The sequence below is a fragment of the Calliphora vicina genome, chromosome 4, assembly GCF_958450345.1.
Source record: "Calliphora vicina chromosome 4, idCalVici1.1, whole genome shotgun sequence".
NCBI classification, from domain to species: Eukaryota; Metazoa; Arthropoda; class Insecta; order Diptera; family Calliphoridae; genus Calliphora; species Calliphora vicina.
In genome coordinates, this window is record NC_088783.1 from 29,184,247 (window position 1) to 29,211,189 (window position 26,943).

The 26,943-nt window shown below is 32.8% G+C and overlaps 1 protein-coding gene across 7 annotated transcripts; it reads left to right on the forward strand.

The window, feature by feature from the left end:
- Nucleotides 1-927: 927 nt before the first annotated feature.
- On the forward strand, nucleotides 928-26,943 carry nej (nejire). 7 transcript variants are annotated; one of them, XM_065506627.1, is made up of 16 exons: nucleotides 928-1,058; nucleotides 3,301-4,622; nucleotides 4,704-4,896; nucleotides 5,105-5,470; nucleotides 6,038-10,285; nucleotides 10,472-10,761; nucleotides 10,846-11,003; nucleotides 11,939-12,049; nucleotides 14,769-15,723; nucleotides 15,788-16,018; nucleotides 16,091-16,321; nucleotides 16,394-16,791; nucleotides 16,877-17,234; nucleotides 18,734-19,054; nucleotides 19,121-19,756; nucleotides 22,830-26,943. In XM_065506627.1, the coding sequence occupies exons 2-16, from the start codon at nucleotides 4,290-4,292 to the stop codon at nucleotides 23,496-23,498; spliced, it is 9,498 nt and encodes a 3,165-aa protein (XP_065362699.1). In that variant the 5' UTR covers nucleotides 928-1,058; nucleotides 3,301-4,289; the 3' UTR covers nucleotides 23,499-26,943. The 7 variants fall into 7 exon arrangements, with proteins under 7 accessions (XP_065362699.1, XP_065362698.1, XP_065362702.1 ...); XM_065506626.1 differs by having other exon boundaries at nucleotides 930-1,258; XM_065506630.1 differs by having other exon boundaries at nucleotides 965-990.

Sequence of the window (26,943 nt, forward strand, 5' to 3'; positions counted from 1 at the left end):
AGCAATATATTAAAAATTAAAATTTCCGAATTTTTTTCCTTTACAAACCATCTCCTGAAAAATTTCGAATCGAATAAAAGAAATCGCTCCAGCCGTTCTCACGTGATGCCATTACATGTATGGACCATTTCATTTTTATATATATAGATTATAACCGGTTAACCGTCTTACAAAAACCGGTTTGTCAAAAAACCGAAAAGTTAAAAAAACCGAAACCGGTGGAGTTTACAAAGATGAAAAAACCGGTTTCTGGTTTGGATACTCTATATAGAACCCTATTTGTCAAATACGGCCGTTTTTGGTGTTTTAAATATTTTAACACTAAATCCACAAGAAAAAATAATATTCACCATTTGTTTAGATAAGTATGCCATACTTACGATTTAATTTGGTTCCTAGCATTAATTTCTAATACGTGTTTTATTTTATTCGTGCTAAATAATTTGTTTTAGCAACCCATACTTACTGTCAATTAGTATATAACCATTTAGGAATAAAAAAAACTTGTTACGATGGTATTTTTTGTAATAAGATTTTTGCTAATAAGAAAATAATGAAAAATTGTATTTTTAAATTATTTTGAAACTGAACAATAATTTAAATTTTCATCCTTGTACAACCAAACAATTCTCGTTATTAAAAATTAATTTTATCTCTTCGCTGACATGTATGGACCAAAAATGTATATTTTTATTTGTGTTATTTCGCCAATATCACGAAAAACACAAACTTTTTTAATCCTCTTTATTTTGTACAAAAAAACGTGAGAAAACAACTCTGTTCGCACATGAAAAATAATTCACAATGGCAAGAAATAAGCAACGAGTTGACCCGATTACTAAATTTTCAACGAGTTAATAGTTAATGTTCACAAATACACAACGAGTTTTGTCGAGTTTCTTTTTCGCTTTTTTATATTCAGCGTCATTTTCATTTTCGGTGTTGAAAGTTGATGAAATTTTTGTAATTTTTTATAAAATAAATTTTGCGGTAAAAACTGAATATAAACGCATAAAATACATATTAATTAAATAAATTAAACATCTTCAAAGATATATGTAATAATACAACTAAAAAGACGGTTTCTATTGGTCCAAGAGGCAAAAAAAATACAAAAAGTAGGAAAGAACAGCACGGATAAATTTTTACCTCAGTTTCGGTAGAGCATATTAAAAAAATATTTTTTACAAGTGAAGAAAATTAAATAAAATCAATAACGTGAAAAAAACAACCAACAATTTTTAAAATAAAAGTGAATGTAATTTTAAAGATATAAGAGAATAAATGAATAAAAAATAAAAATTTAATTTAATACATATTTTAATTGTGAATTAAGAATTTTTTTATAAAAGTTTTGGGCCTGCTTGGCTGAATTTCGATAGAAATAATTTTTTCATAAAGATTTTCTCTCGTCTCTATGGCTGAAATTTTTTCTATGTATGGTTGTTCGTTCGTATCTTATATATTTTTTATGATGCTCACGGACAAAACGGGCGAGTGTGACATGCAAGTGTGTGTTTTTCTTCTATACAGCGGGTTGTTTGTGTGTTCGTTTCTTTTGTCTACATGTTTTGTATGAGAGTGAAAGAGATGGCTACCACAATAAATAACATGTCGATTTTTAGAGATGGCAAAACAAAACGTTTTCAACTTTTTGTTTTTTCAGATTTTCTATAGAGGGAATTATGTATTTTCTAGTCCGGAATATTTAGAACATTGATATAATTAAAAATTATACAAAAATGTGAATATTTATTGACATATTTTATTAAAACTTGCATTATTTGGCACAAAGAGCTGCCGTACTCGTTTCTTTTTGTGCTCCCACTCGCTATATCTCATTGTTGTGTGTGAAAGCCGAATACACCCGAAGTTCTTTTTTCTACACTTGCTTAAATATAGTAAGTGTTGCCATTGTAATGGTTTTTCACGCCCTTTTTTGCTTTTGTTCCAAATCTGGGTAATATTTTGTGGGAAAACAATTTGCAATTTATATAGAACAAATATATACTAATATCATTGTTTTAAATGTAAACAAAGTATCTGGCATATTTCATAATTTTACAACGAAAGCAAAAACATTGAAAACACGTAAAGGAATTCTTTAAAAATTTGCTTTTATTCATTTTACTGTACTTAACTACTTGAAGTAAAAGATATACATTGAATTTTAATATTTTTTATATCACAATATTCACATGTATCCGAAAATACATTTAATTTAGTTAGCAAACCACAATTTTTAAATTGTTTTTGTTATGTTCCCCATTTTCCAATAAGTATGTTAAAGTTCAACCCGTTTTTACCCCCTTTTCGTTGTAGAATATAATGGCAACACTGGCTTCTTTAATGTTTAATCGCATTCGGCTTCAGTCTTCTTCCTAGTTCTGTTGCTGCTCGTTTGCAAAATCAGTTGACTTTTTCGCTACTGCAACATAAACGGACAGAAAATTTGTGTTTTATTGTTGCAAAAAACTTTAAAAAAATTCTTAAAAATCAACAAAAAATCTTAAAAATATAAAATTAAAAATCAAAATTAAAGAAAAATGTGAATTTTAATTCGAAATTAAAACATCTCAAATAAATGAACCTGATAAAAAAGTTTACACAAAAAATATTTAAATAAAAAAATTACGAAATAATTCCCGATTTTTTCTGTAATTACGGTTTTTGGTAAATTAATTTAAAAAATTTTTTTTAATAAAGAAAAAAATAAAACAAAAATTTTGTGTGGTGTATGTGCATTAGAAATTTTAAGATACGACGTGAAGAAAAACGAACAACCAAAAAATTTTACAGTCGCCAGTCTGTTTTTCTTTCTTTTTTCAATACTGCTCGCACTCGTTATGTTTAAATGGTGGATTTTTTTGTCGAAAAGAAGACCAAGAGCTGTGTATGAAAAAGTGTGAGATTGTGTGAGTGCATTAAATGTGCTAGTGTGTGTGTGAAAAAATAAGTTAGAGAAGAGAAATTTATTAACGAGTAAAGGAATATTATAAACAAAAGTAACGAGTTGTGTAGAGTAGCTGAAAAAAGTACGAAAAAGAAAAGAGATATTTGTTTTCATCGAAATTTGTTATAAAGTTAAAATGCAATAATAATCAACGAGCGGCTCAATACCTTTCTTAAAAAAATATTTCTTTTTCATAGTTTTACATTCGTGTGCTCTTTTAACTCAACAAACGAAACGAAGTAATAAAAACAAGATAGAAAAAAAGCGCGCAACACTTTTTTCTACAACTAGACAATTGGAAATTTCATTTGTTTTCATTGTTTTTGTTTTCCTATTTGATCTTTTAGATTTTTCTGCAATTTTTAATAAAAAAAAGATAATAGAAAGAAATTTTATAAAATGGACAAAGTATTAAATGTCGAAAAGGCTTTAAATTAAAACAATTTATCAATAAAGGAATGAAACATCACATGAAATTATAAAAAAAAATACAATTAAAAGTAAAAAATAAAAAATTTATAATGTTTATAAAATATACAAAACCAATATCAACTTTAAATCATGTTACTGTGAAAGAGGATGTGGTTCATTGTCAGCTGCAGCACTGACTGGCGAACCATCCATTGTCATCAACAGTTTCTTCAATTTTGTTAATTCTAACAGAAGAACATGTAAAAAAACGCCGTAATAAAAAAATTAATGATTACATCAAAGTACGGCATAAAATAAATATAAAAGTGAATTTTTTGACACAAAATGCACTCAAGCGTACTCATATATAACGCTTTGGAATACTTGTTGGATAATATAGACTTCAATTTTGTCTTAAATAAACTGCTAAAAGAACAATATCTTCATCAACAAAAAGAAAATCAACAGAGAACGCAACAAAACAAACTAAAACAGCAGAAGGGTAGACTTCTGTTGATAAAACAACAACAAGAACGACGTCGACGTTTACAACCTTGGCAAATTCAATTCCTGCTCCCACAGATATTTAGATCTACAACAACAACTTCAACAGCAAAAATAAAATCGCCAATACATGTAGCAGCAGTATCAACACGTACAACTTTTAATTTACAAAAAATATCGAGTTAAACTACCAAACAACATCAAAGAAGTTCCTCTCTTCTTTTTCTGAATAATTCTATGCAAAAGTTGTTCAAAACGTCTACGTCGTTTAATTAAAAATAAAACTTACATCAAAATAAACATTTAAATAATAAACTAAAGTGAAATAGAACAAAAAAAAAAACACAAAAAAGAAGTGTTTAAAACTTAAAAGCTAAATTTGTTAAACAAAATCTAAAATCGCAAAATACATACATTCTGAATGATGGCTGATCATATGGAAGAACCGCCCCAGAAGCGGGTCAAAATGGATGAATTGTTCTTATTAGAAGAAAATTTGCCCGATGAGTTAGTATCATCGTGGGGCGATCCAGGTACTGGTGGTCCCAATGGTCCTCCCAATCATGGACTGGGTGTAAATGTGGTCGGTGGGCCTAATAAACCTCCTGCACAAGGACCCGGACCAGGTGGTCCTGGTCCCCAATTAAATGGATCCGTAGATGATGGCAGTGTTGGTAATCAAGGTCCAGGCGGTGGTAATCCTTTAAGACAAATGCAACATCATCAACATTTACAACATTTGCTACAGCAACAGGTACGTTAATGTTTTACACATACATACTTCTTTTAATTGAAGAATATTTTAATATGGTTTTTCGAATATATTTCTCTACAGGGTAATAAAAATCCGGGTATGGTTGGCAATCCCATGGGTGCCGGTGGCATGAACCAGTTAGGCAGCAAGTCACCCAATTTACAATCACCGAATACTGGAGGCATGCAAGTGAATGTTGGCCAAATGTGTGGCATGGTAAACTCAATGCCAATGTCTATATCTAATAATGGCTCACAAATGAATTCAATGCCAGGTAATTATAAAGGATAAACTACACATATTTATTAGAGTATTAGTAGGTATCTACATAATAACGAATATTATTATTGGTAATAAGTAATGCAAAGAAAATATTAATTAATAGGTATTTCCTTAACATTATTGCAATTACATATTTGTTTTTAATTTTTTTTTTAACATGTAACAATTCTAATTCATTTAATTTATTTTGACTTTTAAAGGAATGAACACAATTGCCCAAGGTAACATGGGTAATATGGTGCTAACCAATAGTGGAATGGGTGGCATGGGATCAGGTATGATAAAACAACAAATTGGTTCCGGACCTGGTGGTATGATGAATGCTGGCCCCGGTGTCGGTCCTGTTGGTCCAGGTAACATGGGTCCAGGCAGTGTGGGAGGTCCCAATCAAGGAATGCATATGGGCGGACCAGGTCACCCACAAGTTATGCAAAATGGACCTATGATGCGTATGGTAGGACAACAGCACATGATACGTGGTCCAAATCCACATCTAATGAGTGGAAATGGGCCTGGCGGTGTTGGAGGTGGAGGTCCACGTATGCAGAATCCAAATATGCAAATGGGTAAGTTTTTAGTGTATTTCTTATTTCAGTGGGGTAATTAAAAGAAAGTGTAAATAAATCTGTATTTTCTAAAAAAAAATTGTCATGGCTATAGATGAGGTATAATTGAGTTTTAGTTTTGAATTTGGAATTTGAAGACCAAGTGGGGGAATTTTGATGTTCCTCGGGTATACGAACATTTGAAAACGATGACAAATTTTTGTTCTCGGTCCGATTTAAATCTACTATTCTAATAAAGAATATTTTGGTAGATCTCTTCTAGTTGATTTCAATACCATATGTATTTATTTATTGAAATTCATAGTATGTAATATAAAAAATGTCCTTGGCTATAAGTTATTTGGGTTCATACTTAAATAAATTTCAAATATAAAGAATAGTTGAAAAGTCTAAATTCATAATCTGAACTATTCAGTTTTACAATTTATCGATATTAAATGTTAAAATCAATGAATTAAACGTAATGTTACGATGCCCAAATCAACATACTCATAATTAATTTAAGAACAATATAGTAAATATAGTTTTAAATTAAAAAATTGATTGTTGAAAATTCAAATTGTACAGGTCAAATGAATAATATGGTTGGTGGCGGTGTTGGCCCGAATGGACCCTATGGCGGTGGGGTTGGAGTCGGTGTCGGCAACGTTGGCAACTATGGAGGACCTGGAGGTCCTCAGGGCGGTATAAATGTAAATGCTAATAACCCACAACAGCAAATGTTAGCACAACAAATGGCAGCACAACATGGAGGTGTACCTCCAAATATGACGGCTGCTATGCAACAAGGCAACCGTGGACCTGGGGGTGTTCCCATTGGTATGGGTGGGGGCGGTGTCGGTGGTGATGGCGGTGGTGCTGGTTTAATCAGTGGTCCTCAGCAACAAATGAACAACGCTCAAATGAATCCTAACCAACAGCAAAACCCACAAGGCGGCTTAATGGGTCCTGGCGGTATGGGTATTCGACCACCTCAAGGTGGTGTGGGGCCAGGCGGTCCACAACAAAACGCCATGATGATTCCGCAGCAGCAGCAACAACAGCAACAGGGTCCGGGAACTTCGCAGCAGGGTGGCAATTCTGGTGGGGGTGCAGCTGGAGGAAGCGGTACGGCAGGAACAGGCAATCAACATATCACGGACGAGCGCAAAAAACAAATCCAACAACAACTTATGTTGTTACTTCATGCCCATAAATGTAATCGACGCGATAGTATCAACCCAAATCGTGAGAAATGTAACGTTCCGTACTGTAAACCAATGCAGGATGTATTGACGCACATGGCTACTTGCAAGCAAAGCCGAGACTGTACTGTACAACACTGTATATCGTCTCGTCAAATTCTGCTACATTACAAGACATGCTCACGTCCGGATTGCGTAATCTGTTTCCCATTCCGTCAAAGCCACGCTTACCAAAACAATAATCCAAATGCGAGTGGTGCTGGAAATGCCGGCCCGAACAATGCCAGTCAACAACAGCAGCAACAACAAGGCCAACAAGGCGCTAATGACAAACAAGGTCCTGGAGTCATTGGACCTCAACACGTGGGAGGTCCACAACAGCCAGGAGGTGTGCAACAAGTCGGTGGTGCTCCAAACGTTGTTACGGGAGGGGCGGGTATGTCTGGTCCGGGAGTAGGTCCTAATCAGGGTCAAATGAATATGAAACCTAATGCAGATATTAATCAACAAATGCAAAATGCCGGCCAGAATCCAAATCAAGAAATACGCAGATTTGACAGCATGGGTATGCAAAGTGCTGTAGGAAATGCCGGTGGTCCCAATAGCATGCTGCAGGGTAATTCTGTAAATCCACAACAACAACAAATGCAGGGTATACGCATGGCAGGAGTACCTCAGCCAGTACGTGTCATGTCGGCTCAAGTGGGTGCTCCTGGCGGAGGTGTTCCTGTTGGACCAACATCCGGAGGTAACAGTGATCAAGTTGCAATGCGGCAAGTTGTAAACAATTTGCTAATAAGTGGAAGTGGCAATGGATCTGTACCGGATGCCCTACAAAATCAACAACAACAACAGCAGCAGCAACAAATGATGCTTCAGAGTGCAGGACCACGAATCACACAAACACGACTATCCGATTTACTAAAACCGGGGACAAAGCTTCCGACAGATCCCAGTCAAGTTCAACAAAATGCAGTTAATCAACAACAGCAACAATCGAACATTCCCTTGTCGGTTAATGTACATAACAGTTTTAACAATTCAAATTTGAACACACTTTTGGGAGGTGGAAATTCTGGTGATATGGGCGGCCCTGTTACCGGCGGACCACCTAACAAGCAGTTAACACCTCAAGAAATGGCTAAAATGAAAATGCAAGCCCAGGCTGGTGGTGTGGGTAGCGGTCCAAACAATACTCCGCCAAACAATGTGTCAGCAGCAGGAAATACTAATGTTCCAGGCGTTATGAGTGGAGGAGGAGTGTCAAACGTATCGGGAAATAATGCTTTACCAGGCGGTATTTCAGCGAATGCGCAGAATGCAGGAGCTCCTGGAGGCAGTGGTGGTAACAATGGTGGCAGTGAAGAAAATAAAGATTGGCGAGAACTCGTTACTGATGACCTTCGCAAACATTTGGTACACAAACTAGTTCAAGCAATATTTCCTACATCTGACCCAGCTACAATGCTAGACAAACGCATGCATAACCTCGTTTCATATGCTGAAAAAGTAGAAAGAGATATGTATGAAATGGCAAAATCACGATCGGAGTATTATCATCTTTTGGCTGAAAAGATTTATAAAATCCAAAAAGAATTGGAAGAGAAGCGTCTTAAAAGAAAGGAGCAACAGATGCTTCAGATGCAGCAACAGCAACAGGGCGGTGGTGCTGGTGGTGCAGGTCCCAGTAATGTAGGTGGAGCTGGTGGTGTGGGTTTAGCCGTTGGCGGACAGCAATTACCGCCAGGACATCCACAAGCGCAACAACAGCTGCAGCAACAGATAAGACCTATGGTAAGCCCCATGGGTGGAGCTGTTGGTCCAGGTGGACCTGGTCCAAACCAAGGAATGCCAATGGGGCCAGCAGGTATGATGCAGCAACTAAGAGGCCAAACTCCTGGCAATGTAGGTGGCATGATGCCCGGTCAGAATATGGCTGGCATGCGCAGTCACTCACCTGGTGGAAATATACTGGCGTTACAACAGCAACAACAACAACGAATGCAATTCCCTCAACAACAAGGCAGCATGTTAGTTGGTCCTCCTGGTCCTAGTCCTGGCGGTAATAGTATGAGTAGTGGTGGCATACCAACATCACAGCAAAACATGGTGGTGCCAAATCCGGTGCTATCTCCCTTTACTGGTCAAGCAATGCAAGGACAGCCGGGAACAGGTGGTGTTGCTGGAGTTTTAACCAGCCCCATACCGGGCCAGCAGCAACAGTTCATGAATTCTAATGGAGGAACTGGAGCACATACCACACAGCAACTGAATGAGATAATGAAGCAACGAATGCTGCAACAGCAACAACAACAACAGCAGCAGCAACAACAACAGCAGCATCAGCAACAAAGTGGAATGCTTTTGCCTCAATCACCTTTCAATAACACCAACTCTCAAATGCAACAACAACAAAATACCTTTACATCACCAATGTCCCAGCAGCAGCAACAACAACAGCAACAGAAACAAAATATGATGTCGACTGCAGGCATGGGAAATATGCCTCCAACACCAACAAGTATAGAATCGCTAACAGCGGCTAGTGCGGCGGGACCAACTGGTGTAACAAATAGCACAGCATCCGCAACAGTAGGTGCCGCAGGCGGCATGGTAGCGGCACCAAGTCCTTCGCCTAATTTTGCATCAAATGGACCACTAGGAACGCCCCTAAATAATCCGCCATCCGTTCCGTCTCTCATGCAATCTCTTGGTGATCGGGGAAGCACGCCACCATTAAATCCTACATCTCCCGCCTCTGCAAATACTGTGTCGTCAGGTGTTTCTGTTACGGCTGGCTCTGGCAGTGGTATCCAACAACCACCTGCCACATCAACACCCACGTCTGTATCAACATGTTCGACTGGCTCAACTTCAACAACCACCACAACTACAACATCTTCATCATCATCAACATCTACTACCTCTATAACTGCAACATCAGGCGCAGTGACCGTCACATCGTCATCGTTGTCATTGTCATCGTCAGCAGAAGCTAGCGTTTCTAGCAATGGCCTAGCACAAAATCAACAACAAATGTCAACTATGGGTAAAGGAAGTGCTGGAACAACTTCTACCTCAACAACCAGTACATCCTTGTCGTCGACGCGTCCCTCAGCTAGCAGCAGTAACAGCCTTTCTTCGCAAATGGCTGCTCTCGAGGCTGCGGCACGTGACAATGATGATGATCCTCCAACGTCTCCCAATGGAGATTCCCAAAATGCAGGCGGTGGAAAATCTTCCAAAGGCAAGTTGGATTCAATTAAACAAGAAGATGATATTAAGAAAGAGTTCATGGACGATGGAAGTGGAGGTGATAACTCGCAACAAGAGTCTTCAGCTGGTGTTGGCAAAAATGTAAACAACGACGGCACCGCCAAATTGGAAATAAAATCCGAAGACGGCGATATGAAGATTAAAACCGAACCAATGGAAGTCGAAGATTCGAATGCAAACTCGGGCGGTGCCGGTGGTGATACTGCAATGTGTACATCAAGTGGAGATAGTAAAGATGCTAAGCCGATGACAGATGGCAGCAGTGCTAGTGGAGATGTTAAAGTAAAAACTGAAACGAAACCTGTTGTACCAGAGCCCCTTATGCCCAATGCTGGTGACAAAAAGAAGAAATGTGGTAAGTACTCAGTTAATCAGTCAGTCTTAAGAGAAAATTTCCATTTTGCCAATGAATCTATTAAGATACTCAAATTTTTCATGCTATTTACTGAAAATCAATATTTTATATAAAATAAAGAATATTTTTGTTGGCAAACATTAAATCAATTAGGAAGAAATATTGAGACCAAATTTTTTTTAACAGTTTTCGATCCAGAAGAGCTTAAGCAAGCTTTATTACCGACATTAGAAAAACTCATTCGACATGAGCCCGAATCAGTGCCATTCCGTTATCCAGTTGATCCACAAGTACTCGGTATACCCGACTACTTTGAGATTATTAAAAAGCCCATGGATTTGGGAACGATACGCAACAACCTTATGAATGGAAAATACAATGATCCGTGGGAATATGTCGATGATGTCTGGTTAATGTTTGACAATGCATGGTTATATAATCGTAAATCATCAAAAGTTTACAAATATTGTACAAAGGTAAGTGTATTTCCTAGAAATGTTCAAAAAGTTACATCAAACTGGCTCAATTAATTCTACAACACATATATTCCCAATGTTTAGCTTTCCGAAGTATTTGAACAAGAAGTAGACCCTGTGATGCAGGCTTTGGGATATTGTTGTGGACGTAAATACACATTTAATCCTCAAGTGTTATGCTGTTATGGTAAACAGTTGTGTACTATACCTAGAGATGCCAAATACTACAGTTATCAAAATAGGTATGTTGTTATACATTATTTCCTTTAAGTTTATTTTAAGGTTTTTAGCATTTATTCCATTAATTTGAACATTCTATAGACCTTTGTGTGTAGATTAACAATTGTTATCATTGGTATTTAATGTAGTCATAATAACTATTAACAAAAAATAAATATAAAAACAATTAGCTTGTATATAAATAAACCAATTAAAAATATGTACCATTAATATTTTTTGTATCAAATTCTAATGCCAACCTTGTTTTTTTATTTTCTTTTCTATACTTGCAAATGTTAAAAAACTTGAATCAACACATCCTGGTTATGGTTTTTGTGTGCGTCTTTTTTTTGTGAACTCCTCGAATAACCACAATCCCTATGTTGACAACCATCAATCTTTTTAATCCTTTTAAATCAATTTATCTTTAAATATAAAAAATATACAAAAACATGTTGCATATAATATTTTTTATTCGTCATTAATGTTTATTTCTTTATTTTATTTTGCTTTGCTATTTCTGTTTTTACTATCAAATCATACATATATTTGTAATATTTAAAAAAAATGCAAAAATGTATTTTGTTTTGTTTTGCTTTACTTCATTTCATTCATTTCCCCACATATTTGATCATCTTTAACAAACAATTCTTTACTCCAAACATAAATTCCAAAAACAAAAAACCACATTTCAACAAAAATCTCTTATATAATCTCAACAAAAATCGTTCGCACGCACAAAAACACTATATAACAAAATAATTCATTCACCATAATTACAACAAAATCAAATAAACGACGCTAAATTTATTTACGTATGGTCGGCTCTGCTTGTTTGTATTTATTAATTTGGATTGCGATCACTCTTGATAATCAATACAAATTATTTAATCAATTTAATAAACACAACATACACAAAAATAAAAACAATCTAAATCTTATAATGAACCAATAATAGTCTAAAGGATTATGGCGTATCCTCAAACAGATATACCTTCTGCCAGAAATGTTTCAATGACATTCAAGGGGACACAGTTACACTCGGTGATGATCCATTGCAATCTCAAACGTAAGTATTTTTTTTTTTTTAATATTTTAATTTAGCTGTATTTATATTTTTAAGGTACATAGTTATACAATTAATTTGATAGATATGCCAACAGTATTTGCATACACATTGTATTTCGTTAAAGGCTTGATTAAAAGCTATAAAAATCCTTCACATCCATACACGCAGTGACTAAATATAAATACATATTCTAAATATATACTAAAAATATGCTAAATTTTATTTTGATTTTTATATACAGTTGCGAACAAGATAATAGCAGTACCACGAAATTTTTAAATATTTTAACTTTGTTCACAGTGTACTGTGTTTGACATACAGAAGAGGATGGACGTCGAATATATTGACTACAGCCTGAGCTTCCAAATAAAACCAGTTTAGACCCGCCAGTTCACAAAATATTGCGATATTTGCTTGCAAACCAGTCGGCATTCAGCGTACTCCAAACGAGTAACACTATGTATTTTTGTTAATAGTGGCTTTTTCCTTGGCCTTCGTTCTGTGAAGTTTGCATCTAGAAATCATCTCCTTACTGTCATACCAATAACTTCTAAATTTCATTCGGTTTTTATTTGCTTGACAGAATCATTTGATGATTCTGACGATATTTCGATCGTCCTGAGGTGTAGCTTTCCGTTTGCAGTCCCTTTTTTTATTTTTTTTCTTTCTATTCAGTAGCGTTTGATATAAAGTTGAATATGTGGAAAAGATTTTCCTTATTTTTTTAACTTTAAAATTAATTTTCCCTAAGCAATAGTGCAATGTATTGCGCGACCCACTAAAACAGGAATTATATAAAAAGGAACTGTTTTTAATCTTAAATATACAATAAATTCAGCATATTTAACTAAATTGTACTTTAATCTTAAAAAATATTTGACTTCTTTAAAAAAAATTCAAAAAAATTAATTCAATAATCCGGCACTGCTATTTCAATGTTAATAAAAAAATACATATTGTCATATATATGAGCCTTTATTTCCAAAGTTATCATTATTTTTACAAAAAGATTACATCACAAAAAATTTACAGGATTGACCGATTATGGGTATAAACAAAATTTTAAGTTTAACATTTTTAAAGACGTTGTACGCCGTTTCAAAAAAAATTCCTAGTGGTACTGCTATTTTCTTGTTCGTAACTGTAAGTTTAAAGTTCAGATTTTATAGCTTTTTATCTCATATTAAAGCTAATGAATCTTATAGCCTGTTTCACAATATCGATAGAAAGATTTCGTTCGCATTATAAGCGAAAGAAAACTTATTCGTTCACATAAATATGAAATTTAGAAAACCAAATTCAGTTTTCTTTCGCCTAGAATGCTAACGAAATCTTTCATTCGATACTGTGAAACAGGCTATTAGATTTTAAAGTTTCTTCTGGAAATTAATTTCTCATCAAAGCATTATATAACATACATAGAAAATTGTCCTTGAACAAAGGATTTTTGGTATACAGTTGTAAACCATTTATAGTATCAATAAATAAATAACTAATTATTTTATTTTCTAATTTAAAAAAGGAAAGAAATCTATTTTTATCTTTATATATATAATTTTTCTGTACGTGTGTTAGTAACTGAAATCCTCCTTAACGGCTGGGCCGATTTCGTTGAAATTTTTTGTGTGTGTTTGAGTGGGTCCCTGGATGGTTTAGATTCGCAATTGACCTATATAGGTATAATTGGCGTGGTACCTCCCATACGAAATACAAATTTATTATTGCATATTATAGTGGGAGTCTTCAAACTTTGTGTGAGCTATGGCAGAACAACGTTTGCCGGGACAGCTAGTTTTTTATAAATCTTAAGCTTAGGTGAATAATTTACTTACGACGAAATATCATAATAAAACTTTGTAAGAAAAAATACAGCTAACAATTAATTAATGGGTTTGGTCACATAATTAACACATTTAACATGTTGGCGAGAAATGATAATTTTTTCAGAATATCCCTTCATGGTCCCACTGAGTGTTGAATTGAATATCTTTAGAAAATTGAAGATATATTTTTTGGGATATATATTGTTCAAGGATAATTTTTTGGTTCAATTCCTGTGTTCAAAACAATATCCTGTATGAAAATATATATGTATACTAGTCCTGGAAAACGTTGTTCTGTCATAGCTCACACAAACTTTGAAGACTCCCACTATAATAGTACTCCAGATATGCAATAATAAATTTTTACTTTGTATGGGAGGTACCATGCCCATTGTACCTATATAGGTCAATTGTGAATCTAAGCCATCCAGGGACCCACTCAAACACACACAACAAATTTCATCGAAATCAGCCCAGCCGTTAAGGAGGAGTTCAGTTACTAACACACGTACAGAAAAATTATATATGTATATAAAGATATGAGACCAATACTGTAAAAATTTAAAAAGAGGTTAAAATGTTTCCCAAAATATTTTGGGTCTAGTGATTACCGTTTGTGAGCTAATCATTAAAACAAATGATTTTTGTTCAGTATTTTTTTTAAGAATTTTCAAATATTAAAAAATTTACTTGATTTAAGAAGTGAATCGTTAATTTTATTTTTTTCCGTGCTATTATTGTTCAATTGGATTTTGAGGAATTTAGTCAGGAAAACCTTTTTGTTTATTTTTATTTTTGCAAATTAATGATATGTAGGCTTTTAAATAACACTAAATAATATTTTGTAATTTATATTGTTTTTCTTTAAAATTTTACCAAACATTTCACGAAAATAGTCAAATTAAAAAGGATCAATTTAAAGAAATGAAAAATGATCACCTTGAACTAGAACCATTTGTCGATTGCATGGAGTGTGGTCGAAAGCAACATCAAATATGTGTTTTATGGCTGGATTCAATATGGCCAGGTGGTTTTGTTTGTGACAATTGTTTGCAGAAGAAAGATTCCAAACGGAAAGAAAACAAGTTCAACGCCAAACGTTTACCCACAACAAAACTGGGTATTTACATAGAAACTCGTGTTAATAACTTCCTTAAGAAAAAAGAAGCTGGTGCCGGTGAAGTTCATATACGTGTTGTATCCTCATCAGAAAAATGTGTAGAAGTGAAACCTGGAATGCGCAGACGATTTGTTGAAAATGCTGAAATGAATTCGGAATTTCCTTACAGAGCCAAAGCACTATTTGCCTTCGAAGAGGTGGACGGTATAGATGTATGTTTCTTTGGCATGCATGTGCAAGAGTATGGTTCCGAATGCCCGGCTCCGAATACAAGGCGAGTTTACATTGCCTACTTGGATTCTGTACACTTCTTTAGACCGAGACAGTATCGTACTGCGGTATACCATGAAATTCTGTTGGGTTATATGGACTATGTTAAACAACTGGGTTATACAATGGCCCACATCTGGGCTTGTCCACCGTCGGAAGGTGATGATTACATATTCCATTGCCATCCTACGGATCAAAGAATACCTAAGCCCAAACGCTTGCAGGAGTGGTATAAGAAGATGTTGGATAAGGGCATGATTGAACGTACTATACAGGATTATAAAGATATTTTGAAACAAGCCATTGAGGATAAATTAACATCTGCTGCCGAATTACCTTATTTTGAAGGTGATTTTTGGCCGAATGTTCTAGAGGAGAGCATAAAAGAATTGGACCAAGAAGAAGAGGAAAAAAGAAAACAAGCAGAAGCCGCTGAAGCAGCAGCAGCTGCGGCAGCAAATGTAAGTCTTAAAAATCGATTATATCGAATGTTTTTTATAGTTGATCGATTTTCTGTTTGTTTAGATTTTCTCAATGGAAGATACTGAAGTTAGTGGTGATGGTAAAAAGAAAGGGCAAAAGAAGGCTAAAAAATCCAATAAATCTAAGGCTGCGCAACGTAAAAGCAATAAAAAATCGAATGAACAACAAGCTGGCAATGATCTCTCTGCTAAAATTTATGCCACAATGGAGAAACACAAGGAAGTATTCTTTGTTATACGTCTTCACTCTGCACAATCTGCAGCTAGTTTAGCGGTAAGTTACAATCTTCGAATAACTGTTTGTTGCAATTGTGAAATAATTTATTATATATCATTACTATTTTAGCCCATACAAGATCCTGATCCTTTATTGGCGTGTGACCTTATGGATGGCCGTGATGCATTCCTTACTTTGGCTCGTGACAAGCACTATGAGTTCTCATCTTTACGCAGAGCTCAGTTCTCCACTTTATGCATGTTATATGAGTTACATAATCAAGGGCAAGATAAATTTGTTTACACTTGCAACAATTGTAAAACTGCAGTGGAAACTCGATACCATTGCACAGTTTGTGATGTAAGTTTGATGAAGAATAATTTGTTGTTTATCACTAAATTAAATTGGTTTTTGTTTTTTATTTTTAATTAGGACTTCGATTTGTGTACTCTGTGTAACGAAAAAGTTGGGCATCCACACAAAATGGAGAAACTTGGTTTCGATTTGGATGACGGTTCATCGCCAGCTGATCTTAAACAAGCTAATCCCCAAGAAGCTCGCAAACAATCAATACAACGTTGTATTCAATCATTGGTACATGCGTGTCAATGTCGCGATGCTAATTGTCGTCTACCTTCGTGTCAAAAGATGAAGAGAGTAGTACAACATACCAAAAACTGCAAGAGGAAAACCAATGGTGGTTGTCCTATATGCAAACAGTTGATTGCGTTATGCTGCTATCATGCCAAACATTGTCAAGAGCAAAAGTGTCCAGTGCCTTTCTGTCCAAACATCAAACACAAACTCAAACAACAACAATTACAACAAAAGTAAGTACACACTAAATATTATTATATAAAAACACATTTTCAGAACAATATTTGTACATGTAAATAATGAATTTGTAATTTTCAGGCTACAACAACAGCAATTGTTACGGCGACGCGTGGCTCTTATGTCTCGGACTGTTACAGCGCCAGCAGCTCTACCAGGTCCAGCTGGTCCTGTTGTAGGTCCTGGCGGTGTACCAGTGGCTGCTGTTGCCTTACCAAGTGTTGGAGTAAATCCACCTGTAATGGGTGGACAACCGGCAATAATGCCAGCGGGTGCAGGTGCCATGAGCCCTTCTACGGTACCGGTACCCTCACCAGTGGCTCCACCAATAGGAGGAGGGGGTGGTATGACATCTCCCCATCCACATCAGCCTGGTATTGGTATGAAACCTGGAGGTGGTCATTCACCTTCACCCAATGTACTGCAAGTTGTTAAACAGGTAAGTTTATTGTGATAAATTAAATATACATATTTGTATTTATTAGCTTTTTAAATATGCAATTGAACATATACATTGTATCGAGATATTTTTGAAAAATTCAAAGATCTGAGAAAAATATTTCTCAACATCATAAAAATGTTCTCCAACTAAATTTTATTCGACTTACTTGAAAATATAGTGGTTGGCACAATAGGTCAAAATACAAAAAAAAAATCTTAAGAAATTTATAAAGTATTCATTATTATGTTATTGATAAAACAATGCAAAATTTGGTTTAATTTTTACAAACATTGTCTGGAACTTTTAGTTACTGAGTATTTTGTTGGATATTCCTTGTTTTTTATTACTGCTTCACAGCGACGATGCATTGAACCAATTAAAATTTCAATCGTCTTCTTTGAAATAGTTTGTCATTACCTTATTACCGATTCGATTAGGTTTCTATGGGAATGATCAGGCAGGTCACTTTAAAACACGTACCAATCGGTTGGAGTCATTGTAGCGATGAAATCTCCAAACTAGAGGCATATTTTCATCAGCGTATGGATCCATATCATCCATAGTATCTTTTATGATATAATTTACATCCACACCTTGTCCTAAAAACAGCTCCTTACCATAATATTGCCACTGTCAAACTTGACTGTCTTATTTGTGTGCTTTATACAATTGCCAATAAGAGGATAGCTGGGCAATAGCAACCAATACCAGCTTCTTTTGGCCTACGGCTTGGAGAAGTGTTTGCGTACTTGGTGTCCAGTCTCTTTTCCTTCGGTCATCTTATAAATGTATTTGGATATATCCGAAAAGGGTATGGTATTACATTTTTTCTCGACCATTTTAAATGGTCTTTGGCAAATTAGTGTTTTTTCGCAAGGCGATACCTACCAAGACCAGCCCTGCGGCTAACAGGTCGTGAACCAAAATCACCAAAAACCGACATTAAAATATTCGTATTATTTTGTTATGTTTCATCATTTTGTATTTATCCAATTTTCCAAATTGAAAGTAAAATAACCACTACAATTTATTTAGACACAATAAAGAACAAAATGCTTTTATTTTCATAGGATTCAATTTTGTAATTCCACTAAAACTGTGAGTTTAGCATAATGTGTTGTTTCATTGTTGAAATAAAATTGAATGTACCAGCAACTGATGTTTTGAAATTGTTAAAATATCACATTTTTTATTAACTTTGTAGTTTATGTGCTGTTTTTCTATAGCGAACGATTACTTTGAGTGGAAATTTAACATGTGTTTTGTTATTGTAACAAAAACAAAATACATGTAAAACGTCCACTCAAAACGCTCATTCGCTATAGAAAAACAGCACATTAGACTCAAACAAAAAAATTACTCAAAAAAGTTTTTGTTAAAGTTTTATCTTTTGTATTAATTGTAATATTCATAGAATTGTAAATATTATCTTTTAAAATATAATTTTAAAAATGGGTGTTTAATTAGCTTTTATTATATATATTTTTAATCTTCAGGTTCAGGAAGAGGCTGCACGTCAACAAGTCCCTCATGGCGGCGGTTTCGGTAAGGGTGGCGCAATGGCTCCGCCCGTTATGCAGCGCCATCATATGGCTGGATTACCAAGTCAAGCAAATCCTGGAATGGTAGGAAATGTGGGTAATGTTAGTGGTGTTGCCAATGTCGGGCAGATGGGTCCCGGTGGAAGCAATGTAATGGGTAATAATCTGTTACCGATGGATCAATGGGGCGCAAATCGATATCCCAACAATGCTAATCAAGGCATGCGCCAACCTAATCAAAATCAAGTTATGCAACAAAACGCAATGCAGCAACAGGTACATTAAATACTTTTAGCCACTACTCGCAGTATTCTTAATTAGATATTTTTATTTCACTTGCAGAGTATGATGGGTGGTATGGTGGGAGCTAGCGGTTCGCAACAAATGGCCGGTGGTGCTGGTAATATGCCTGGTAATGCACAGGGTGTTGGCGGCATGAGTGGAAATGGAGGCATGGTTCCTATGGGTGGTTCAGGACCTATGGGAGGTCCTGGAGGTATTCGCCCACAAGGACAACATCCAAATGCAGGCGGTGTTGGTGGTTCGGGTCAAATGCCCAACGGACCATTAAACGCACAATTAAATACTCAACAGCTTGCTCAAATCATGCAAAAAATTAAAAATAATCCCACCAATGAAGGTCACCAACAAATCCTACAAGTTTTAAAACAAAATCCACAAATAATGGCTGCTATTATTAAGCAAAGGCAACAAAGTCAAAATAACAATGCTGGACAACAAGGAGGTGGTAGTGGTGGTGCTGCCGGAAATGGCCCTCAACAACAACAGCAGCAGCAACAACAACAAGTTTTGCAGCAACAACAACAACAGCAAATGCAACATATGATGAACCAACAGCAAATGCCTCAAGCTAATCAACAAGTAATGATGCAAGCCCAGCAACAAAATCCTGGACAACATCAACGCATGCCAGGAATGCAAAATCCAATGATGATGCAACAACAGCAACAAGGACAAGTAAGTTTCATTCCTAATATCTCCAACAGGTATTAACCCATTCGATCTCATTTTACTCGCTTGGGTATATAATGCTATACAGTGCACTCGCGGTAACGTGAACTAATGAAAACCAAGAGAGTTCATTTTAGTGAAATTGTTCACGTTAGCGACTGATGAATTTCATGGAAAAAATATAAAAACTAGATCACGAGAAAATATACATTGAAATAAAATTACATAGCTAATAAAATAACTCATACGCTGCCATACAAAAAAAAATAATTTAGAGGATAAAAACACATTTTTTATATAAGGGGATTCCCTAAACTTTAAAAATCGTGTTTAATGTATGTATTTCAGTGTTTTGTACATGCTTAGAAAACAAATCCAGTGAAAAAAATTGTTCACGTTATAGAGCTTTCTGAGTTTGTTCACGTTACGGAGTAGTCAATGTAAACAAAAGCTTGTTCACGTTAGGCGGTGTTCACGTTACCGGGAGTGCACTGTATAACATATATTACTGATTTTTTTAAAGTATATTTTCAATAATATTAAAAATAAAATTAAATTAAATAACCTCATTAACATGAAGTCAGGTTATATATTAACTAATAGTTAAACTGACAGTTTTCATACAAAAATAATTTTAAGCAATAGTATAACTATTAGTTAGCGCCTAACCAGACTTCGTGTTAAAAGGGGTTAGAGAATAAAATAAATATATTGTTATGACGAGGTGAAGAAGTAACTGTAACAAAGTCCCAAAATAACTTACATACATCAATATATCGGACTTAGATTGCTATTTAAAATTGAGAATATCGGCTCTCAAATGCCTGAAATATAAGCAAAAAACCGGGACTACATCATTCTTACTTGTTTATCGCGCAAGTCATTTATGTTTCAAATATTCTACAGCGTACAAAGGTGTTAAAATTCTGTAATCATTTATAATACGCATTAAATGATTTGGATGTAATTTGTCACTAGTACATAGAGTTGTCAAATATTCGACATATTCTAAAAACCGGTTTTCGAATAATTCGAAAAAGCTTAATTTTTAAAAACCGGTTTTCGGTTTTTTCTATCAAAAACCGGTTCGAATAACCTTTGTTGTCAATTTAAGAATTGAGGTATATTAAATTATTTTTTTATTAAAACAAATTAAAAAATCGTTCAGTCAAAAGAAAGGATGTATATTAAATATTTTTTTTTATTATTATTATTTATTTTCAACAACCTAGCCTATTGGCCATAACCGGTTATAAATTTCTACTTAAAAAATAGTTTACATTAAAAAATTTAAGTATAAAATAAATTAAATAATTATGATATAAATTTATTTAGATATTTTATATAATAATAATAGTTAATTGTATTTTTTTCCTTAAATTATTTTTTATTAAAGACCAACTGTTAAAATTATAGCATTTTATAAAAGATTTAATTGGATATTTTTCAAAATTTGTCCAAATAATTAAAATCTTGTTTTAAGTCGCTCGTTGTTGCAATATTAGTTCTTTTGTGTACATTTTGAACTTCTTTTAATGTTAAACTCAATATATTCTAAATCAGAGCTTGATGAACATTCATTTAGTTCTGACCAAAAAGTCAATTAAAAAGTTTTACTGCATACTGTACAAGGCGAATTTATTACAGATGACGTTAAAAAGCCATCTGATTATTTTTTGCTCGATATGTTTCTACTTCTATCTGTTAAAGTTTGCTAACATTGGTTTGTTAATCTAAATAAAATATTTTTATATTAAAATTTTTTTAAAATTAAAAAGTGGAATCGCATAACATTTTAAAAAATATTCGATTTTGTCGAATAACTCGAAAACCGTCCTTTTGTAAAAACCGGTTTAAAAAAACCGGAAAATTGGAAATAAACCGGTTTTTCGAATAATTCGAAAACCGGTTTGACAACTCTACTAGTACACCAACAAATACAACCTTTCATAACGTATTGTAGAATCACTTTCCCCTATGACAACCACATGTTAAATGCATTGGAGTTTCACCCAAAATGCAAATACTTCAGGTTGTGAATGAATTTACCAATGATTAGTATGCTGTTTTTGACTGGGATAGTTATAAAATTAATAAAATACTCATTGTACTGGTATGGCAACAGCGTAAAACCCCTTTTCAAACATTTTTAAGATAAATTTAATAATAAAAAATACAAAAATTTTAAGATGGTTGGGATCTAATTGGTTAATTACATGAGTATAACAAAACAAAAACAAATAATGGATTTTGAAATAAGCTGATTAACAAATCAGGCAGCAAATAATAATTTGTATCCAATTATTTTCTAAATATCCTTAGCATATTGTGCGAACGTGCCAAGTCCAATTTGTATTAAAATTTAAATTTTAATACAAAATATTAGAATTAGTAGTAAAACACTGTTTTCTTAAAAACGTTAACAGTTATTTAATTTTTTTTCTCGTTGTTATACTGGTGTGTGCAAAAGTGCTAAGTTAAGTCAAAGTTGCAAAATTGTTGTCTCAGACAAATGCAATTGATTATAACATGTTTTAATTATTAATTAATTCATTTAATGTAAATCATAATTTGTTAAGGAAATATTGGACAATTTTTAAATTTTTTATCATCTCGACTGCCAATATCAAAAATATTACCCTTTACTGACAATAGAGAATTTAAATTAAATAGCAGAGCTAAAACGATAAAAATAAAAAAGGTATATGACTATGTTCTAAGTCGACTAAAATAGTAAAATAAGTAATAGGATTTCTGCTATGTCCAAAAAAATACTTATATGTCGCTAACGAACTTTAAAAGAATTGCGTTATAAATCATACCAAATAAGTAATAAAACTGCATTAACAGATTTTAAAAACACTTAAAACAAAAGTATTTTATAAAGTTTTCTGTGTCTCCTGTAAAATTTTGTGAAAATAGTCTTAGCTAACGATATTTAACACAATAATTCACTTTAATATATAATATTTGTAAATTTCAAAAAAAAACACAACCATGCAGTTAAAAATTTAGTATTTTTGCCTTGTCTCAAAGTTTTTTTTTATTATTTCATATTTTGTTATTTTCATAAATCTAGGCCTCCAACTCACCTTGGTTTAAAATGCAGATGCGTCAAATGCCTAACTATCCTCCACCATATAGACAGCGTGCACCTCAGCAAATGGGTGGAGTTGGTGCTGGTGGTCAACAGTTTGGTGGTGTCGGAGGCTTTGGTGGAGCTGGAGGAGGCGTGGGTGGTCCTACTGGCAATCCTGTCGATCAATACGCTGTCATGCAACAGGGTCTGAAACCTTCACCACAGCAACAGATGGGTGGTGGTATGCCCGGAGTTCAACAACAGCAAATGATGCAAGGAGCCGGTGGTATGGTAGGCGGGCCAAATGTTATGGGACCGCCAACACCTCACACGCTGCAACAACAGCTTATGCAATCATCTAGATCATCGCCGCCCATAAGATCACCACAACCAACACCCTCACCCCGCTCCGCACCCTCGCCTAGAGCTGGTCCCTCAGCCTCGCCAAGAGCACAACCATCTCCACACCATGTAATGAGCCATTCACCCGCGCCACAAGCACCCCATGACGGTATGCACAATCATGGAGGTATGCACCCACACCAATCACCATTGCCAGGAGTTCCGCAAGATGTCGGCGTAGGTGGTGTTGGAGGAGTGGTGGGCGGTCCCGGAGGCCCCGTCTCCGATGCCTCCGATCAACTGACCAAATTTGTAGAACAACTTTAGTGTAATTAGCTAATGGCAGCGGCTCAAGCCTTCCAATCACCTCCCCAACCTCAACCTCCTCCATCTCCCCATAGCAGCCGCTTTAATATAAATCATCAACAACACCGATATTTTTAGAAACAACTAACTACTACTTATTTCTGTAAAAAATTTACAAAACTAAACAATTCAACATATACAATGACATTTAAAAACAAATCTAGTTTTCTTTTAAAAATTAGTAACAATACTTTCGTTAAGATTTTCATCAATCAATTCACTTTATACCTTTGTTTGCGCAAAGAAAAGTTTTATTTGTTTCACTTCCTCCTATTTCGTTCAATATTTTCTTGTTTGCGTAATTTAAGTTTCATATAATAACATTTAAAATGTTTTTATGATTATAATAATTTTTAATACAATTAAAAAGTTGGAAAAGTAATTTTTTGTTTTATTATAATATTTTCAATAGAGGTTTCAGTTGTCATGCTTTTCCAAACAATATATATATATATTTTTGTTTTTTATTAATTTGAGTTTTTTTTTTAATATTTAAATGATAAAAATCTTCCTTCCAAACGTAATTTTATAAATAGTTATACATTGTTTTCTTTAGTTTTCACCAAATGAATACTATTATTAATAATAATTAAATGGCTTATACATATTAAAAATTAAACACATTATTCATCTATATACAATACAATATAAATAAAACAACAATATACATGCATAAACGCCTCTAGCTTTAGTAAAACAAAAATAATTTTAAAAATCTAAAATATTAATTAAAATGTAAGTTTTAGATTCTAGGCATTTTATACTTTTCTCTATATATAGTATATTATTTATAATTCATAAGACGAAAATGTTTATTTTTAGCACTTTGAGCTATACATATTAAAAACTAAAAAAAAGAAAAAAAATCACAAAAAATTTGAAAATAGCTTGTAATAATTATAATTTAATGATTATAGAGAAGAATATGCTAGTATGTAATATGATAATAAGATACATGTATTTAAAATAAATTGATTAATATAACAGCTTTTAAGTAATTTAATTAAACTTTTCTTCCCCCTAATAGATTTGTTAAAAAAAAAAGAAAAAAAAAACTAAAAATTATTTTGTAAATATATTTTTTTAATTTAAGAAAATTTAATGTTAAATATATATAAATATAACAAAAAAATGACAAAAATAATTTCATATAGAAATCTCTTAAGAAGTTTGAAAAATTACACTACCTACTAAAATATCAAAAAAAAAAAAAAAAAAAGGAGATAAAACCATATTACATATACCAACATATAAAAATCAACCAACCTAAATAAAATAGTTTACATATTTCATCAAGCAGATTAAACTTAAACAAACAGTTTGTGTCTAATCGATTGTAATTCCATGTTACATTACAAGTTCTGTTGCAAAGTTTTTAAGGACTTACTGAGTTTCGAACAAATTCAAGACAAAAATCATTTTTTACAACTATTTTTGCACATATGTGATTCTAAAACATGATTATTTCCTAATCCCCAATTACAAAAGTTCTATTTTTTAATTTAATTCAAATTTATTCCAATAATAATTTATTCTCTAGTAGAAAACTGTGTGTATATGTCAAATTTTATTAAATAAAATACCTTCAAAGTGATATTCACTAGGATAAAGCCCATTGATCATTAAATATTCACTTGAATTTGCAGTTCTATAGAAACTAAAATTTGTTTATTCCATTTTATTTATATTTTTGTGAGATATATTTACTTTAAAAACCCAAGTCCCAATTGATATCAAAAATTTGAGTAGTGTTGTTATTTTGTATTAGTAAGCTCTCAGCAGGGAACAAAGTATGTTAAAGCATGACAATTACAAAAAATCCACAACTGATTTGTCCACATACATATGTCTCCATCAATGTGTATTTTACCCTTATAAAAAAACTGCCGTGTTTTAATTTTGTACATTAGTAGTTATAAATAAAAATAATTTAAAAAAACACACACTACATTCTACGGACATATTAAATATAAAAAAACAAAGAAAGCCGCCCAATCTTTGTTTCTAGTGTAAAGTTTTTTTATATATATTTACTAAGTACGACAACAAAAAATATAGATATAAATATAAAAATAAATTTGCCTTAACTTTTAAAGATCACTTACAAATAATGTAAATAAATAACAGGAAATATTAAAATAAATATCTTTAAAATTTACCGCCGCCTTTTAAAGAATTTGTTTTAAATTTATTTTTTGTTTTTAAATTTAAAAAAAAGTCAAATAAATCCTTAAATCCATTTCATAAGAATGTGTAAATATTAGTATTTAAATATAAAATAAATTTAAAAAATATTCCAAAACTGTTTTGTGATTCAAATTTAAAACAAAAAATTTTAAATGAATTTAAGTTTAAATTATTTTTATTATTATATTTATAAAACTTTTTTATATAATGTAATTTAAACGCTATCTATAATCAGTTATTTTTTTTATCGTTGCAGTCTTAGTTTATTTTATGTCTTTTCTGTTTAAATTTTAAAATAGTTGCACTTTTAAATTTAAAAAAAAATACATACAATAAAAATATTAATTTTAGTTTTTTTTAAGTCACTGAACTATATAATATAGATATTTATATAAGAAATGTAGTTGTAAAAAATAAGTGTTAAAATTTTAAGAATTGAAAACTAAATATCTAACAATTTTGTTTAAGCAACCGCCGCCACTGTTTGAAGAAAATAGTTGATATTTATTATTCACCGAGAGAATGTGTAGATATTTTTAATAAACATTTCAAAATGTATGTATATTTATAAGAAAGAAAAAACAAGATTTTTTAAAATATCTATGATAATTTAAAATGATTTTATTTTTCTTTAGTAATTTAAAAATATGTTTGGTTTTATTGTGAAAAATCAACTATACTCACATTTATTTATTAGTCTACAAAAACAAACATAACCCTATTCTCAAAAAGCAAAATAAAATAATTTAATTAAATTAAATTTAATGAATACTATCACATTTTTTATACACGATTGATTGACTAAATAATGTATGTGTGTGTATGTATGTGCATGTAATCTATCTGCATTAACATTAATATCCATAAACATAATTTTCATCGTTATTTATAATTGTATGTATGTATACAACAATAAAGGATAAAAAAAACTTAAGTTAAACAAAATTCACGTAATTTTTAGTAATGTGTAGATGAATAATTAAATTAACAAAACGTAATAAGAGATCATAATCAAGTTAATGCATTGCATTCACTTTTAGTAAGAAAAAAACAGCATTATTTGTATATTATATAATAAAATTAAAAAAATCGTTTATAAAATAATATTTAATTAAAAAAAAGAAAATAAAAAAGATAATAATATTATACTGTACAAGAAAAATTAATTTAAAAATACGTATGAAAATAATTTAAAATAAAAAAAAAATAATAAAAAAAA

Excerpts from the sequence above, each read along its gene's own strand:
- nej (XM_065506627.1), top strand. The coding sequence starts at position 4,290 with ATGATGGCTGATCATATGGAAGAACCGCCCCAGAAGCGGGTCAAAATG. Across the intron at positions 4,623-4,703 it reads AACATTTGCTACAGCAACAG|GGTAATAAAAATCCGGGTAT; the intron begins GTACGTTAATGT and ends ATTTCTCTACAG. Across the intron at positions 17,235-18,733 it reads TACTGCAAGTTGTTAAACAG|GTTCAGGAAGAGGCTGCACG; the intron begins GTAAGTTTATTG and ends TTTAATCTTCAG.